Raw genomic sequence first — 20,061 nt, 5'->3', positions numbered from 1 at the left:
GTCTGTCTGCAGTCACCATTGAGGAAGGATCGGTCGTCATTTTTATTTTTTTTGCACTCGTCGGGTTCGAACCGAGGACTCCGAACTCCGTGTCGTAAAAATATAATTTTTATAAGTATTTTATTAAAATTTTATTATTTAATTTTTTTATAATTTAAAAAAAAAATCATTAAAATCGGATAATAAATGAAAAAGTTAAAGATGGCGACCGTAACCAAAATTGCAACGGTGACGTCATCATCCAATATGTCGGAAAACACATCGCCGGAATTTTAGAGAACACAATGACGTCATCCAAAATGGCGGATCCAAGATGGCGGATCCAAAATGGCCTCCGGGGTCAAGGTCAAGGTCAAAGGTCAAGGTCACAACCATCCAAGATGGCCGCCGTGACGTCACAATCCAAGATGGCGGAGCCGGCTCTCGGCTCCACACCCAGAACCCGTGCGCTCGGAACCCCATTCCTATACTACTCATATTATTGGTAATTTTGTTTGCTTTTTAATTGTATATTTATATCTATATGCTTCTGGATAACCTTAGTCATTGTTAAGAGCATATTTTTGTAATATTTCTGTTTGTAACCATTGGATGTTTTATTATTACTTCATTATGTGTACAGGCAACTAGTGGTGACAGTATGGTTCTAGATATACGACATACCCGAGGATTTTTTTTATATGTTTCGTATTTAAATTGTTATAATTGTATGGTTCGTATCTAAATATACATAATTCCGTATCTATCGTTTCTTGTCACTACATAGCACTTGAGCAAACATCAAATTTCTTACACTAATCCATTTTTCTCAACTTCTGTGCGAACATACATAATTAAAATGATTTGTGCGAACAAGGTAGGTCTCTAGAGTTCGCAATTCCTTTCAATATACTTAATTATAATGCGGAATCTCTCTTCCATATGGGTTTTTTAACTTAGATTTCGTTTAGGTGAACAAAAAAAAACCTTTTTCTTTTAAATAATGAATTTGATTTATTTGGGATGTGATATTTAGTATAGGAAACGTGTTTTGTCGCAAACGTATATGTGGTTTCATTATATTCATTTAGCTTAGTCCTTTAACTTTTACGCGTCTTTAACGTGTGGTTGTCTCTTTAAAGTCGGTGTCTAACTCTTTATATTTCACATGTATGTTATTAGGGATTGTGACTATTACCATTGAACATTTTTGCGAGGGGAAGCGATGTCTGGTCTTTCTGAATGCGTTTTTCTTACGCTAGGTAATGTAATTTTTTTAATATATATTTCTACTTAATTGTACTCTCATGTGTATACGTCAATATTTACCTAATTTTCTGTTTAGTTTAGGCTTTTGAAATTGCTCTATTAGTTCATTCTCCTGTTTTGTGTTTTTTGAAGCTGTGGTATTAATGTATTGTTTCTTTTATATAATACTTTCAGTTATGGCGGTTACACCTGTTCTCATTGGTATACATGTATCTTTTTAGCACAGCATCTGTAGTATATGCAATGTAATTTCTCCTGGCCATCTCTGTGGGTTTATGAAGTGTCTGGGTTTGAGTCTTGTGCTCGTTTCGATGTAGGTTGCAATATGCCTGTAGGCGTTGTTTGGTTTTTTCGAGTTGACTTGTTATTTCTGATAACTATATTATGATAATATTAACGAATTATATATGTGGGGGTACAAATTCCAAGAACGTTTATGATGAGAAATATACAGTTTTGTTTGTGTACACGCTTCAGTTACTTCAATACTTATTTATTTTAATGTAAAGATATTTTCTATAGAAAAAAATTGGTTATTTTATGTCTGGCAATAAATGGATTAGCACTAGTAGGCAGTACATAGTTGGTGGGCAAATGAGTGTTCGTACACCACATGTAATTATTATTTCCTTCGTTACTCCTTGTCACTATAAAGTTGTTGTCGGGCTTCGTCGTTCACTATATATGTTTTAAAGGCATGGGTGGCGTAATTACTCGTTTGCAAGGCGTCCTTGTTGTTTTATATATTTTATTGTATTATTTTATCCTGCTGGAGGCTTGTTTTCGGGGGCGCACAGTGTGTGTTATTTACGTCTGCCCTCAAGCAATGTGAAAGTTACTAGTGGTCCGCCGAGGCGTCTGTCGTGTCCTGGACCATCGTTGAAGCGGTGTTTGCTATGTCTGTAAACGAATTTTAGATAAGTGGTTATTAATATGAATATCCTCGTGTGTTCTTTCACAAACGTTACTGGTGTGTTCTATTCAGGTTTCGTCGGAATGGGATTATAGTGCTTCTTATACTTAATGGAATGCATAGTAGTAGAATATAGATTCTTACCTGAACCAGTAACCTTTTATTTTACGTTTTGTTATTAACGTCAGAGCTTCCTATGCTTATTGGGATGTAGTTATATAGGTTCTTATATTTACCCCGATATATCCTTAATTATTATTATTTACTAGTATGAAGACTATAGTTGGTCTCTGATTATTCCTCTACCACTATATAGAGATTGTTTTATTTCTAGCCTTGATGGGAAGTGAACAATAATCTTATAAGCATTTACAACATGACTCATATAATATTCAGGGTGTCAACACTCCTTATTTTGATTACCACACTCTATGGCATGTGCGAAAGGGAAAGATGGATAACACTTAATATTTTTTGTTTCATTATTTAGTAACGATGGTATAACTATTTTATAATGTTACATAGTTTATTAGAATAACATGCTATGTTTACTTATATGAAGGACAAATTACTCAGAGCTGATGATAAACATTTGTATTACACAGACAGTTAAAACGACTTATGTTTATATTCCTACAAAGATTGACTATAAGAGTTTAAACATAAACATATTTAGTTTAGGGTAGGGCCTATAACACGTTTTACTTACATATATATATTATTTAATCGCTATACATACACTTTATTACTATATATAATAACGTCTTGTGGCTATATCGCTTTGCCTACACAAATACTATAACCGATTTTATTTATTAATGAATGTATACTAGCTGGGCTAGCACTAAAGACTCGTATGTGCGTCTTTTTAATAAATGGGAATAGCATGTTTTGTCTCTGGTGTTGTGTCGTTCGTTCGCGAGGTCTTATGTGGGCTGTGGTATATGTTTCGGTTGCTTAATAACATATTTTGATTATGTAGGTATTCATGGTTATTGATATTTATTGTGTTGTCATTTATCGGGTCATGCCATTTGGTGTGTTGGAGAGTGTGGTAGTTTTATGATATTGTTCTCGTAGATAGATTTTTTAAATTCTGGTTTTGGTTTATTGTGATTTACTTATGGGTTGTGTTTAGCCTAGTGGTATTTGGGTGTCCGTCCTTATTTATTTCATCAATGTGTTACTGAATTAGTATTTTTTTTATAACCTTTCTTGCTTTTGCTGTCGATGTTTTTTATTGTTTCCTCGCGGTTCCGCGTTTGTTTTGTTTTACGTATAGGGATGTCTTTTTACTCTTTGCATCATGGTGTCTCATTAAGCGAGTATTATTTCATGGGAGTTTTTGCTGCTGAGGTTTTATCTGCATTGCGCTGTATTGCGTTTGTGAGTGTCTGCTATATAATTTTTGTTGTTATTTACACTTGATTTAAGGTTTTTGTCACATACATTCGGCGGTTTCATGTATTACTGGGCTGTACGTTTTTTATTGTGTTCCACGCTTAGGCTCTTCTGTAAGCTACTATAGCGCGCGGGCCAGGGTCGAAAAACAGCTTTCCTTTTCGTCACACGAGAAATTTGTCAACAGTTTTCAGAGTGCGTCTACGGAGTACAGACGTGTGCTTCCGCTTTGTAATATATTTTAGAAATTTACTTATCGTTAAACGCTGTCGGTTGTGCGGGTTGCACTCTACACGGCGTACATAGGTGTTACTATCTATATATATAAAAATGAAACCCGTTTTCCTTGGTCACGGCATCACGCGTGAATGGCTGGACCGATTTCACTAATTTTTTTTTGTTGTGTTTGCTATGGTCAGGAGAAGGTTCTTATGAAAGAAAAAATTAAGAAAATTGTGCGGAAAATTAGAAAATTTAAGAATAATGAATTCCTATTTCCCTTGGTCACGCCATCACACGTAAATGACTGAACCGATTTCACTAATTCTTTTTTTGTTGTGTTTGTTATTGTCACGAGAAAATTCTTATGAAAGAAAAAATTTAACAAAAAATTAGAAAATTTAAGAATACTGAACCACCATACATAAAATTATTTCCAAACTAACCCAACACTTTGTACAATATAAATATTTTTAAAGTAACCTTATGACATTCAGCTTTAAGCGTTTACAGTTTCCAGTGCGGCTTGCATTTGCAATGTCAATAAATAAATCGCAAGGGCAGTCGCTAAGTGTATGTGGCATCAACCTAGAAAATCCATGTTTTTCACATGGCCAATTATATGTCGCCTGTTCCCGTGTCGGAAAACCATCAACATTATTTATTTACGCGCCAGAACATAAAACTAAAAATATAGTTTATCAAAAAGCATTAGAGTAGAGAGAAGCAGTGAGGGGTACAGAGACTATTAGTTGATTTATAGAGCGCGTGTGGTATTGAGCTCATTGTTTACTTAAAAATGCCAAGTTGTTCAATAGCAATTTGTAAAAACATTAGTGGAATTATTGAATCCTATGGAATAAACACTATTTTGACAATATATATTTTGTTTTTTATTTAATTAAATTAGTAAGGTCCTTTTCAGTTATAGTGATACCAGGGAATTATGGATTAATTTTTATATGGAGGATATTATAGATTCCAGTTCAAATTGAATAGGTACTCATACCTAAGATAGGTCAGCTATACAAAATAAAGTAGTGCATCATTGCTACGCTAAGGCGGTACGATGTTCGCCGGGTCAGCTAGTTTTTAATATATCTCTTCGTCTGCATTTTTTTATTTTTAATTACATGTCGCCGGGTTGTACTGGGTGCGTTCCGGTGAGTTTTTTCTTTTATGTATGCTTATTTGCTTCGTGCCGCAGCTGAGCGGGTCGGTGTTCTTGTTTTTTTCTGGGTCTTTGCCCACTCCATGCGGGTTTTTTTTAATTTTAAATATGTTTATTACTTAACGCTACGGCACACGAGCGGTCGTTCAACACTCTTTCCTACACGAGCGTTTGTTCAACATTTATTTTATATTTATTTTGTTACTCGTAGCCGGCGTAGGAATGGTGTGTTCCGGTGAGTTTTTCTTTTATGTATGCTTATTGGTACATGTTGCAGAGCGCTATTTGTAGGCTTAGAACTGTTTTTATTTTAACTTTGCGTACATTTTTTTAACTATATGGTTTATTTCTGGCGTTCGTGCCGCATCTACATTTTATTTTTATTTGGTTTATTACTTAACGCTACGGCGCACGAGCGATCGTTCAACACTCTTTCCTACACAGGTGTTTGTACAACATTTATTTAAATTTATTTGTTACATATCGCCAGGGTGGGCGGGATGCTTTCCGGTGAGTTTTTTTATGTATGCTTATTTGCTATTTTTTTTATTACCTCGGTACCATTCGTAATTTGTTTCTGGCGTTCATGCGGCATCTACATTTTATTTTTAATTACTTAACGCTACGTGTTGACTGTAGGGTTTAATTTTTGCTTTTAGCGCTTCGCACAACTGCTGCACCGTAGGGTCCTAACTATGCTTATTCATGCTATCGCAATGGTATATGTTATCTGGTCCAGTACTATTAAATGGTGATCTACGTTTTTAAACTATGCTTATTTTTATGTCTTTACAATATTATAAATTTTAACTATGCTTATTACTTCAAGCATATTTTACGTTACGTTTCTCGCTCTCCTCTGTGACATTAAAGATGGCAGTGTGTATGTGGCACTCCATTTAGTCTTAGCTAGTATGGCGGGGGGTTTTAAGCATGGCTGCAAATGATTTAGGCATAGCTTGTATGGTGGGGGTTTCTTTTAGGCATACTTGGGGGTGGGTGTTTTAGGCATACTAGGAGTGGGGTTGGCGCCTATAGTTAATTTTTTTTTATTACCTCGGTAACATACGTAATTTGGTTCTGGCGATCGTGCGGCATCTACATTTTATTTTTTTTATTACTTAATGCTACGGCGCACGAGCGATCGTTCAACACTCTTTCCTACATGGATGTTTGTACAACATTAATTTAAATTTATTTGTTACAAGTCGCCGGGGTGGGTGGGATGCGTTCCGGTGAGTTTTTTTATGTATGCTTATTTGCTATTTTTTTTATTACCTCGGTAACATACGTAATTTATTTCTGGCGATCGTGCGGCATCTACATTTTATTTTTAATTTCTGAACGCTTCGTGTTAACTGTAGGGGTCTTAACTATGCTTAATATATTCCTGGTCGCACAAGCAAGGTTTCCAGCACGGCGTTTGTAATTCGACGTAACGTAATAGTCACTATGCTTAATACTTAACTATGCCTAATACTTAACACATTGTTTGCACAATATTATATATTTTAACTATGCTTATTACTTAAAGCATTTTTTTAAAGACATTATTATGCTTATATTATGATGGTGGGATTATAATTGCGCAGTTTATGAGTGACGCTCCAGCGGGCAACATCTCGCTCTCTCTGCGCGGAATTTTTGAGATTATGTTGCTCTCAGGTATTTAGTCATAGCTGGTTTGGCGGGGCTTTTACGCATACTGGTGGTGGGAGTGGGATAGACATAGCTAGTATGGTGCCATTTTTGAGGTTAGGTTGCTCCAGGTATTTAGTCATAGCTAGTATGGTGGTGTTTGTTTTAAGCATACTGGTGGTGGGGGTGGGGTAGACATAGCTAGTATGGCGCCTTTTTGAGGTTATGTTTCTCTCAGGTATTTCGTCATAGCTAGTATGGTGGTGTTTGTTTTAAACATACGCTGGGTGGTGGGGTTGCGGTATTTGCTTTTCGATATTTAAACATGGCGGGTTATTTTCCAAATTTAAATATGGCTGTTGGAAATTTAAATTTCGCGGTTTAGGCATAGCTAGTATGGCGGGGGTTTCTTTTAGGCATACTTGGTGTGTGTGTGTGTTTTAAGCTTACATCATGGTGGCATAGGCATAGGTAGTATGGCGGGGGTTTTAAGCATACAACATGGCGCCTTTATTATGCTTATAATATGATGTGGGAATTATAATTACGCAGTTTATGAGTGACGCTCCAGCGGACAACATCTCGCTCTCTCTGCGCGGGATTTTTGAGGTTGTGTTTATTTAGTCATAGCTAGTATGGCGGTGTTTGTTTTAAGCATACTGGAAATTAAACATGGCTGTTGGGAATTAAACATAGCGACTTAAGCATAAGTTTTTTTTTTTGGAAATTTAAACATGATGGGTTAAGCATAGCGGTTGGCAATTTTAAAATATGGCGGGTTAAGCATAGCAATATTTTATTTATTTTCAAAATTTAAATATGGCGGTTGTGGAGTGGTGGGGGTTTATAGACATATATTTTTTTTAAATTTAAAGACATGGCGGTTAAGCATAATTGCGGGGGTTTTAGGCATACTTGGGGTGTGGGGTTTATGGACATATTTTTTTTCGAAATTTAAGCATAGCTAGTATGGCGGGGCCTTTAAGCATAGCTTCTTTTAAGCATATTTTTTTAAATTTAAAGACATGGTGGTTGTGGAGTGGTGGGGGTTTATAGACATATATTTTTTTTGATTTTAAGCATAGCTAGTATTGCTTTTCGAAATTTTAAAGACATAGCTTCTTTTAAGCATAGCTTCTTTTAATCATATGTACGTTATTTAATTCCCTGTACTTCATCTGGTCCTGTGGTCTAGTGGTCAAGGCGTCTGCCTCGTAACCACGATGTTGGTGCGTCCCCGGGATCGAATCCACCCAGCGCCCAGGATTTTTTGTATACAATTCCCGCCTTCGGAGCGACGGTGGCGCTCTCCGGTAACTAAAGGCTGAACTAACATGGCGGCCTCTATGATAAAAAAAAGATGGCGGCCCCCAGTGGCTGCGACGGTGGCGCGCCCTGGTAGCCAATGTCAAACACAATGGCGGCGCCCATGAAACAAGATGGCGGTGCCCATGGGGGTACTGGGGCGGTGTTTACATTGGTACAGTATCCTTATGATCCCCCTACTAAGTAACATGCTATGCAGTGCTTAGTACCATGTAAGATTTACTAGGTTTACATTTTGGATTTCGAAAAAAAAAAAAATCTACACAAACGGTGCTTCACACTGTGAAACACCACTGTCAGATCCCATTCTGGGTGATTGATGAAGCTCATTCATGTGGTATTAGGGCTGGTCTATCCAATGCCATTCAATATTGATTTAATTTAACTACATCCAACATAGAGTTTGAACGCGAAGAACTAAACTTCATCTTGAATCAACATTGAAGAAAACGGACCTTGTACTTTTCCTGCAGGTTGGGTGCACAAAAATAAGTATGCCAATTAAGAAAAAATTATTTAATATTTTGTACATTAATATGACATTCATGAACTTTTATCTCGATTTATTGTGAAAGAGCTGCAATAACCAGGCAAACATGCCTGACTTAAGTAAAACCTCTGTATCCGTGCGATAACCTGTTGCATCCATGATGTAAGCATGACGCTCGACTGCAGCGCAGCATACAGAGCGGGCACTTACAACAGCCATTACTACTGGAATAAAAGTTATTTTTGACGTGATAACGTCTTATAAATCGATGAACACCGGCTGCAAGCACGAAAAAGTATCACATTCCGCTTGAGCCGAGCGTGCAAGAACCGGTCAACTTCCGTGCGAGAAAATCTTCAATAATATCAAACAGGTTAAGGCGGGATTTTGAACTAATTGTTCGTGATTATATTTGGACAAAAATTTTAAATTAAAATTAAAAAAATATGCAATTTTTCATCAATCTTTTCTTATGACGTTATTACGTAAAATTATCGTCCGTAAACCGACTTTACAGACAACCCCCTTTTTTTAACAAGTTTTTCAGCCATCATCGTTTTAGTTGTTAAGACACTCTGTTATTATGCACACAATGCTGTATATGATAAATAGGTAGTTTTCCCTGTACTAAATGTACAAACGTCTTTCCTGGCTTTAACGATAATTGTCCAGGAGTACAAATAGTGAAATGATACTTATAATCAAATGGTCTATCTAAAACTGCTTAGCACCACGTGCTGAATGCATTGGTCACTGCTAATGGTCTACTAGAACTTCAGTCGACCTTCATCGAACTTTCATCTTCATAGTGCACCGTAAGTTCAGCTGACGTGGCCTTATCATTGTGTCTTACAGAAATAGTTATTTACCCAACTCGCTTGTTTATCACAAAGTAGCCCGATAACCGGCAAATAATCACTTCAGGGAATTCCAATATATATTTTTATGTTGTCTGTGTTATCAGTATTTACTTCGGTCCAGTAACAGACAACTATAAAATAACCAGTCGGCGACGACTGCTTCACACTTTACGTCCAACGACCAAGAAGTAAAGATAAACAAAATGCATCACAGCCGCTGAACATTTAAGACTCACAATTATGTCACAGGAAGAAAATCACAAAGTTCCCCAGTAGACACCTTACAAAAACGTGGATTTCCTTTACAGTGTGGGGCCCCCTTCAACCTGATCGAATATTTGCGCTTTGATGCTGAATATCGATGGTTTCTCCTGGCCACGAACAAAATTGAGGTCACTTTCCTCAACAGGAAATCATTTGAAGTGTTATACAACATTGATACCACAAGAATGAAGGAAGATCGCCTGATTATGAACTGGGACACCCTGACACCTCTATTCAGAGGAGTAACCTCATCTGGTGATAGAAATTTCGCCAGACTCTCGGAGATACCGAAGTTCGTCGAAAAACGCATCCATCTAGTCGGTTTCTGCGACTCCTGTTTCTGTGGAAGAAAGAAGCCAGATGACCTATATATTTTTGGGACTCATACAGTAATGAACACTGCCGTAATTTCTCTTCAATACACGTCCGCTCGTGGTTGTATCTGTATCTGCTTCCGAATATTTTATTCCAAGAATCGAAACAGCTCTTCTACTAGCTCGTCCGGGTAGCACACCAGCACAATCCAGACATCTTGGACTATTCCACCGCTACTGCACCATATAACCTTCATTACTGAATCCAAAAATTATCACCCTTACCTCGCATAGATGCTTAATTTTGAATTATGGCCCATACACTAAGGTGTCAGTGACTGTACAACATAAAACAGAAAATATATGACACACAGTTACATTAGCATTTCTCCCACGATAGTATCTAGAACTGTCTGTGACATTAGCCAAAATGATGTACATCTGCAGTCGACACTAACGCCGTTGGCAGAAAGCGATGGAATCAAAATGGCGGACATAATGTTATTCGACACGTTCGTCGTGATCACTGCAGGCGAAACTTGGTGAGGGGATTGAATGGGAGGGGAAAGGTGTTTGTTCCTGAGAGGATTTACTATAATTTATGCATTCGACAGATATTTGTATAAAATGTTCTCCCGTAATCCCCGACTGTGCATAAAGATTTTCATTTCATTGTACCATGCTACGGTACACATCCCATTATTATCGGGCGTCCCGGAAATTAGAGGTCTGCGCATCACGCCCCTCCTACTATATCTCTACTGTATACTAATGTTTTTATAGTACATATCTCCAAAATACACTCCCTGTGAGCGGGAATTTCACTGTGTTCTCCTTAGCGACGACGGCCCGAGTGGCTCAGAGCCGAGCTTGGAAATTCCAGGCAACACACAGGAGCAACGCACCTTAAGTTTTACCTAGTGTACATGCAAGCAGTAAAAATTCCTGCAACAACGTGGTTGCTTCAATGGCCTAGGAAAGAAAACATTTTTTCTCTCTCTCTTAATAACATTGAATGCATCATTACTGTGTTATTCTTAGTGTTTTCGAGATAAAGGTTTCTTAGAGCTGTAAAATTCATAATTTATAATATTCTATGTCTATTTTTGTTCAAGTGTCCTAAATATATTTCATATCATTTTTGGTTATATTATGGAGACTCTATAATAAAAAAAAAATATTTCTGGAACACAATATAATATAACAAAACTAGCTGCAGTACCCGGCGTTGCTCGGGCTAAACACACGGAGCTTTATTGTCTGCGAGTTAAAGCAAACTGGATAGCGCTATATGACAGTGTGTTGGACATAGAGAAATGTCACACAATTACTGTTTGTATGTTTATGATCTATGATTTTTTGTTTACCCATGGCGATCGGTTATTTATTATTTATTATTAATTATAAATTATTAAGAACATTAATCGGAATAAAAGCTATCCTATCTCTCAAGTTGAAAAAAGTTACATATCAATGCCAGGTTTCATCGAAATCGGTTGACTTAGTGAAGAGATCACTGGAAACAAACATCAGGAAACTGGATTTATATATATTATTATAAAGAAAGCTACGATGTTTTTGGTAACAGAACTTGCCAAGAACAGTGGAGTTATTGAATACAAGGGTAGCTGTTTCTGGAAATGAACTCGTGTCAGTGAAGTGATATGTGTTCCAGATGGCCGCGGGGAAGTGATGGACGCAGACACGAAGCTTGGAGCCGTCGCGGAGACATGCTTCAGCAAGCCGGCGATCAAGCGGCAGGACTCCGTGCTGTCATAGAGTCACTCCAGTGCGCAGCTGAAGCAAGTCTCCGAAATACACTAGCACTGTGTTCTCCTTTACGAGGGGTCTCCCGGAAACACTCGGCATGTTTCACTTTGTGTTCATCACAATTATGCATCATTTGGAAAGAATAAATGTGTTTCATATCAACGAACTCCTTACGGGCCCGCCTACCCGGGCACACATACGGTGCGCAGAGCTTCGGGAAAAACAACGCGATTTGATAACTACTGAAGATATCCGAGTGGGGTATGCTTACGAAAAGCATTTAGGAGTTCGCTGAGGGCCGAAAGTATTTTTGATTTTGGATTAAGTTTTTAAACTGTATTTTTAGAATAGTTAAAATGGCTAAAACGCATGTTTTCAAAGTAATTTTAAGGCGTAAAACAACCGGTACAGATTCTTGAAAGTTCTTAAGGGACTTGCATTACACCTTTATCTTCAGTTCTCCACCATATAATTTTACGGTCACCGCTCAAGTTTCACAGTTATCCTGTGACGACGAGAAGACTGCGCGCCAGTTCAGAGCCTTGCGCTTAGAGACGATACCGCGCTAGAAATACCAGCGAGAGTCGCGCTTATCATTCCGCCTCACCAACACACATACACTCCTGACGAGGCGGGCCCCTTAAGATCATATCTCGTCCAAAGTCAAATAAGTGGCCTCTAGCACAAACACTGAGAGTTTAGGTTTCGGAAAATAGTAGGTTATGTTTCTTGAGCAGTTTAAAAACCCTTGGCTGTGGCTCAAGGGGCCCGCATCGTCAAGTGTGTGTGTGTGTCAGTGAGGCGGGATGATCGCGAACCTCGATGGTATTTCTAGCGCGGTGTCGCCTCTGAACTGGCGCGCAATCTTCTCGTCGTCACAGGATAACTCTGAAATTTGAGCGGTGACCGTAACATTATATGGCTGAGAAATGAAGATAAAGTTTAATGAAAGTCCTTTAAGTGCTTTCAAGAATCTGTACTGGTTGTTTTACGCCTAAAAATTACTCTGAATACACGCCTTTTAGCCATTTTAACTCTTCTAAAAATACAGTTTTAATACTTAATCCGAAATCAAAAGTACTTTTTGGCCCTCAGCGAACTCTGAAATGATTTTCGTAAACAGCCCCCACTCGGATATATTGAGTAGTTTTGAAATCGCGTTGTTTCTCCTGAAGCTCTGCGCACCGTCTGTGTGCCAGGGTAGGCGGAGCCCTTAAGCTGATCTTTATTTCCCCACTGAGAAGCCTTTTGTTTTGATCTTATTCTCAAGAATGCATCAGTAAATGACGCAGTACAATAGGGAAGGAATGTCCCAGCCGTTGCTCCCTATTGCACTGACTTACTCGTTTAGGGTTATATCATCGTTCCACCCCTACCTTAACTTAATCCTCGCAGGTGCGTTTATTGATTGCATGAATTAACACTCACTGATAACTGGTCAGTATTAACTTTTATGTCACACATGAGAGTGGTACTCCAAACAAACAGTGAAAACGTCCCTAATGATACAACTTTTAATTAATGAAGTTTCCAGAACAATATAACTTCATTAGCAGGACTTCCACGACACTAACTGAAAGGTTTAAGGTAAATTTGTTCTGGATACTTATATAATCTTCTGGATCATTTTAAGAACTTAATGTAGTTGACATAATATTTATTTTATAATATTCGAAAATGATCAATAAAAGAATTTACCATATTCCATGCAGGGAAATAATTCGAATGTCTTTCACTCAATGCGCAGCATTGTATTAGCTTACAACGAATTTCATATTATGCGTACAAAGGTATTAATTTTTTTTTTCACATTGGAAAACCTTTTTTCATCCCTACCACTAATACGTGGTCGCATAAAAATATGCTTTGAACCAAGGTTTAAGAAAATATTAAGATGTTTTAAAAAAATACTAACAAATTTGATAGAAAGAAAATTTTTCAATTTACATTTAATTTCCTGTTTTTTATTGTAATTTCATTTTAAAAAAACATTATTTATTCTAACGGTTTTAAATAACGTTTATATTTGTTGCAAAGAATTTTAACCGATTTTATAATATACCTACTAAAAAGTTATGATTATTTTTTTCTTTCAATCCTTGTTATTACCACCCCTTGCAGTAGTGGTTGGTTATATTAAAATCTATTAATGCCAAAGTTTAAGGCAATATTTAAAAAGTTATAAATAAATAAGAATGGATTCAATAGTGTAAGTTCATGGTTTAAAATTAGTTTTTATCATTTTAGTTTCAAACCTTTTCAGAAATGGTTCATCTTATCGAAAATTGTTCTGACCAAAATTTTAGATAATTTTTAGAATATTTTCAATTTGTTGTTTTATGTTTTATTGCTTACCTAATAAGGGAGTTATAATTTTTTTTTCACCCTTAGCAACAATATTTGGTTGTATCAAATATTAGTTTTTCAACAAAATATTTATTAATATAAGGTAAGAATTAATTTGAACAGGTTTGATAACGTGCCTACTAAGGACGTTTTTAATTTTTTCCTCCTTCAACCACTGTTATTTTCCACCCGTTTCATTAATGGTAGATCTTATAGAAAAATATTTCAGACGAAGGTTCAAACTATATTTTAATGTTTCACAATAAATAAGAACATTTGATAGCGAATATCTTACGGAAATTGTAATGTTTTTATTCTACTCCTTGTATTTTTCAACCCCTTAAGACAATGTTACGTTTTTTCAAAAATTTATTTCGATAAATTCATAAATAACAATTATAATATTAACAATGTGAATGGATTCGATGGTGTGCATACTAAGGGAGTTATTAATTTGTTGTCTTTCAACCCTTATTTTATCTACTCCTTGCAGTTATGGTTGTTCGTATCAAAAATATATATTTGATTAAAAATGTTTGGTTCTACTTCTGCGAGTTATAATACGTTCCAACGGATGCGATATTTTTTATATAATAGGAGTAATAGGGATTTTTCTGATTTTCAAAAAAATTCCCCTTTTCTACCTCTCTGATGGAATTCTTTCTTGTCCATTAACGAAATTGACTGAATTTTTCAATTACATTTTTTTATATATCAGTTCGAAATATATTTGTGCAAAATTACGGTAGCTATATTGAACATTAATATATATATATATATATATATATATATATATATATATATATATATATATATATATATTTAGAGTTGACGACTGTTTTGGATTCTATGGACCACAAACTGAAAACTGAATAAAAATCTGAAATTCACACCATGGTAGAAGCTATAATAGGTAGTCCTTCTTCTGGTAAACTACCTAAGATTGTGCTTCCTATTTCATATTTAAAACAGCTTGGTCATGTATCCATTGACCCAGTTTTTAATAAAAGCCTGGTCATGTTTTATTCTAGTTGCCCGTGGTTTATTAAAATCATGCCAGGAATATTCTGATTTGGTTACTTGCTATGGAACACAGACTAGTTTCCATTGACAATTACTAGAGACCTGCAAAATTCGCTGATTCATTCTATGATAGGCTAGAATTCAAATACACATACCTCTTAGATAATTTTGCTATTGGCTTACTGTTCATCTGGACGAATCTCAACCAGTTATAAACCCTCAACCAAGGAAGGATTGAATCACAGACAAACCAGCTGAGACGACATACAAGTCGGCAGCCAATGGACTTGCGTTATTTGCCCGAGTGTACAGGGGTATGTGCAGTCTATCCTGAAGGCCATCGAAACCGCGAATTTTGCAGATCTCTACCAATTACCAAACTGTCAACGATTCATTAAGCTCAAATAAAATAAGGGTTCTTATTTATATCATGATGACTTTCAACATACAAAAAAAATATTTAAAACACAATTTTTACGCGTATTTATGTTTACAGTAACTCACAACATCCGCCATTACATGACAGAAATATGACTGAAAATAGTGTTATAAAATAAAACAGGGCTTCCTCGCCAGTAAGTTAAGAAGTAAATGAAATTTATGAGCATGACAGCTGGTTTTCATCACAACAAAATACTGTACCTAGTGCATCTGTATTGAAAATGTAATATTATTTAAAAATATTTTTTTTTTCCTTTACAACTGTGCGTGATACAGACACTAGATAACATCTGCTACTGACTTTGCAGAAAGAGTGACACTTCAAAATTATTTTCACCCTTGTTTGTATTTTTAACGTGTTTTGTAATGTATTTAACCTTTGTTTGGATAAATTATCTTTTTGACGTGACAACGTCTAATAAATCGATGAACGGTGGCTGCACACACGAAAAAGTGTCCCGTTACGCACATTGTTCTGTTACGCTGTGTCCTGTTACGTTCCTTGTTCCGTTACGCTCATTGTACGCTTGCGCCGCATCTATCTCTCTTCCACTCGATTGGCCTATGCTTCCGAGGAGAAGAAAGACAGCGGCAGCACACAACTTACATCTACACGTGAACTGTTTTGTCATTTCTTATTACAACAACAATTTCGGCAATAAAGGTTAATTATTTTTTAATGTTCCCTTGAAGATAAGTTGAGGCAGGATTTATTACGCATTACTTTAATAATAGTTGCGAATTTATATTGTCGAATTTCAGGGAGAACCCTTTTTAAATTTATTTTGTTCAACAGAAAAACATTTGAAGCCATCTTGTTATTGAGCTGGAACATGCGTATACCTCCTGACTGTGAGCTGCTGCAGAAACATCTGAGTGACACAACACAGCACTCATGCATTTTGATTACATTATTATTTATTCAACATATATAAAACATTAGCTCAAATTACATTATGTGCAAATTAAAAATACGCAGGTCTAGATAAAAAAAATTGGTTGTCTGTAAAGTCGGTTTATGGACGATAGTTTAAAGTGACAACGTCATAATAAAACATAGATGAAATGATTGCATACTTTTATGAATAAAATGGAATCATTTTTATTGAATTATCACTAATTTTTATGGATACAATGAAGGAGTGAAATGAAATATATAATTTAATTGATAATATTACTTTTATTTGCACTCAATAATTCAAATATGTTTATTACTTTAACGAAGAGATTATTTTAACTATAAATTTTATACATGTTTGATATTTAACTTCAAGATCGTCGAGAATGTTTTACGCTTTTTCGCAATTACACATTTAACGACGAAGTTTGTTCGTCGTGAAATTAAACGTAGAATTTAATAAAAATATCCTTGCAGTTAATAAAATAAGTATTAGTAAGTTTAAGAAAGAATTTCGGCTTTAATCTCCAACCCAGACGCTCGTGGTGCGCTGGGACCGAGATTAAAATTCATCGAGAATATTTTACGTTTTTATGTCTTCCAGTGCTCAAAATGATATGCAATTGTGGCCACGGGCACGAAATTTTATTTATAATTCATTAATAATAACGCCCCTCGCGATAAACAAAGGAAAATATGTATTAAAGAGTGACTGGTTGCCGCGGACACGGGTAGATAGCACGATTCGTTCGGTTCGCGTCCGTCACCGTAGATGACAGCACAGTAGGGGAATAATATTCCTTCGTTTTTATAATACGATTTTATAACAAATACGCATCCCAAATACACCAAACTTATTTATAATGTGTTACAATATTTTTTAAAACATTGTGCAAAAGATCCCGGGTGTAATTTGAATTATTATGTGTAACTGTAAAACACCATTGTTCGTACAAAAACTTATTTGAAAATTCAACATTACTTTTAAATAACCGTACCGATCGTGATAAAAATCGGTGAAAGATCGTTAAATTACACACTATTAATAATTTAAACGACGAAAACATGTTTGAAAAGTCAAATTGATATTTGTTCCAATCGAGTGGTAGAGAGATGCGGGGCAATACAGGGCCGGTGCAAGGTAAATTGGCGCCCTAGGCGAAACAACTTAATACCTCCCCCCCCCTTCCAGACACCCGAAATATTTTTTTTCCTTGCCTCATAATACATCATGTAAGCCTAATATATTGTCAACAATCAAATGTAAGCAGGCTTGTGTTTTTTTTTTTTACTTTTTTACTTAATACAAATCATAAAGAGGTCACCGTGGACTTTAAATAATTACTTATATCAATATAAACATTCCACACTTTTACAAAAATCCATTTTCATCTAGTTTCAATAATCGTTAAACATATTGTATCAGCTGTTATGTGTCGTGCTGCGCCGCCCCCAGCTACTTGGCGCCCTAGGCGGTTGCCTAGTTCGCCTATATGGACGCGCCGGCCCTGGGCGCAAGCGTACAATGAGCGTAACGGGACACATCGTAGTGGGACAATGTGCTTTACGGGGCACTTTTTCGTGCGTGCAGCCGGCGTTCATAGATTTATTAGACGTTGTCACGTCAATAAAATTTAAATAATACATGTGTAAGATAAATATATTATATATAGATGGTCAAATTAAATCAAACAAATATACAAAAAACTGACACCAATATAAAACTATAAATATATCATATTGTACAGGTAAAATATCTTGGTCACATCTGCAGTAACAGAGAAAATTCCAAATTTGAACAAACGAAAGAAATGTAGAAGAAAATATATAGCTTGTAAAAAGGAAAATATTTTAATAAATGCGTAAGCTATAAAAATACAATATATATTTGAAAATATATACTTGATAAATACGCTTAATTCAATTAAAATAAATAAATAAATAGCAAACAATACACACTGTTAAAAATACTCGTAAATATTTTTTTTTTATTTACATCACTGTCGTAGTGTCTTATTCATCATGAGTAGGGACATGCAAATTTCGCGAAAAGATTTCGAGACTAGATGAAAGTTAAAACACTATAGGATCGTCTGTGTTTCATGATTCGGTGATTTTCTCCCAGGTACATATCGAGTGTTACAACACCAATCACAGTGATTCAGTGCGGAAGCAAAAGCGTCCTAAGTGGCTAGGCCAGATAAGGCAACGACTTCTCTCGCAGACGGCCGCCAATTACAAGGAAGAAACCACAGATGCGGGCATACCTTGTTGCAGTCTAATAAGTGTTCAGATCTTTTCGCGAAAATTTGCCTGCCCCTAATCATGAGGAATAAAAATATTCACACACTATATTAAAAGTTAAAAATAGGGCTGTATTTAAAGATTTATTTAAAAAGATATGTAATGTATTGTCAACACAGTAAGCCTAACAAAATTATTACTTTGTTCCTTTAATAAATACGTATTTTATACACAACAATCATAAAGCAAATGCCACAAAGACAATATTTTATTTAAATTCTCTATTCCCACATTAGCGGTTTCCATCACCTACAGGTATACATTAATAAAACTTTATCTCCTGAGAATATGTTTAAATGATCTTTGTGTCCCATAATTTTCGAGAGTTATGCGATAGTGTCATATTCTCTTTAATTTGGAAGAAAGGCAGTTTTTATTCTGTGCTTATGTGGGCTGTGATGGAGTTACGTGGGTTTGAAGGTACAGCAGACTGGCAGAGCTGCTAAGCAATGGATGAAAGAACTTAACTGTGCAGGCCTTCACATATAAAAACAGGATTCCAGACCACAGCTTGATGTTACATATCTAGGGACCGGAAAAATTCGCAGATTCATTTCACGATATGCTAGAATCCAAACAATTGTACCTTTATATTGCTTCTGTGATTGGCTTACAGTTTATCTGAAGGACTTTGAGCCAATGGAAAACCTTCAACCAAAAAAGTATCGAATCGCAAGCGTCCCAGTCGACAGGTGTCACGAGTCAATAGCCAATGAGCAGGTGGCATTTGTCTGAGTATGTAGGGGGTTTTGGAGTCTATCCTAGAAGTCATAAAAGCGCGAATTTTTCTGGTCTTTATACCTACATATCATGTTAGGATTCTCTTCCAGAGTTAGACAAGGGCTCGGAATATAGGCAGTTGCTATGACAACCTACAGTCTCAAGTGCAGTGCCGTAACTCCGTGCCGACTAGAAACCTAATGCACTCGAGTATGGGAAGGACCCTAATGGGACCAGAAAAATTCGCGGGTTCAATGACCTGTAGGATGAACTCCATAATTCTACGTACACTCGGTCAAATGCCATCCACTGATTTGCTGCTGTCTTGTGAGACGTTCCAGCGTAGCAGCCTGTGATTCGATAAAGCTTTGGTTGGGTGTTTCTCATTGGCCTAGAGTCATCCAGGTGAGTTGTGAGCCAATAGCAGAGGCAGCACTGAAGTATAACGATTTTTATTTTAGCCTATCGCGAAATGAATTCGCGAATTTTCCCGGTCTCTACTAATGGGTAAGGGTAGGCATTTTTCGCGAATAAATCTGAACGCCTATTAGTCTGGAACACAGAATACACGCATAAGCGGTTTCTTCCTAGTGATTGGCGACCGTCTGCGAGAGAAGTCGTTGCCATGTTTGGCTGAGCCACTTAGGACGCGTTGGCTTCAGCACTGAATTAATGTGATTGGTGTTGTAACCATTGACATGCATGTGAAATAAAC

At 36.4% G+C, this 20,061-nt stretch overlaps 1 protein-coding gene across 2 annotated transcripts in view; it reads left to right on the top strand.

Moving 5' to 3' along the window:
• The window catches only part of LOC134539920 (uncharacterized), a 159,664-nt gene extending 147,888 nt beyond the window's left edge, over nucleotides 1-11,776 (top strand). For both annotated transcript variants that reach the window (XM_063382273.1, XM_063382271.1), the window contains one exon: nucleotides 11,520-11,776. In XM_063382273.1, the coding sequence (XP_063238343.1) occupies nucleotides 11,520-11,623 (104 nt within the window). In that variant the 3' untranslated portion in view covers nucleotides 11,624-11,776. The remainder of the gene's footprint in view (nucleotides 1-11,519) is intronic.
• Nucleotides 11,777-20,061: the final 8,285 nt, after the last annotated feature.

This window comes from Bacillus rossius, chromosome 16, assembly GCF_032445375.1.
Source record: "Bacillus rossius redtenbacheri isolate Brsri chromosome 16, Brsri_v3, whole genome shotgun sequence".
Lineage (NCBI taxonomy): Eukaryota > Metazoa > Arthropoda > Insecta > Phasmatodea > Bacillidae > Bacillus > Bacillus rossius.
The sequence above is the reverse complement of the archived record's forward strand: the minus strand, read 5'-3'. Positions and strand labels throughout refer to the sequence as shown.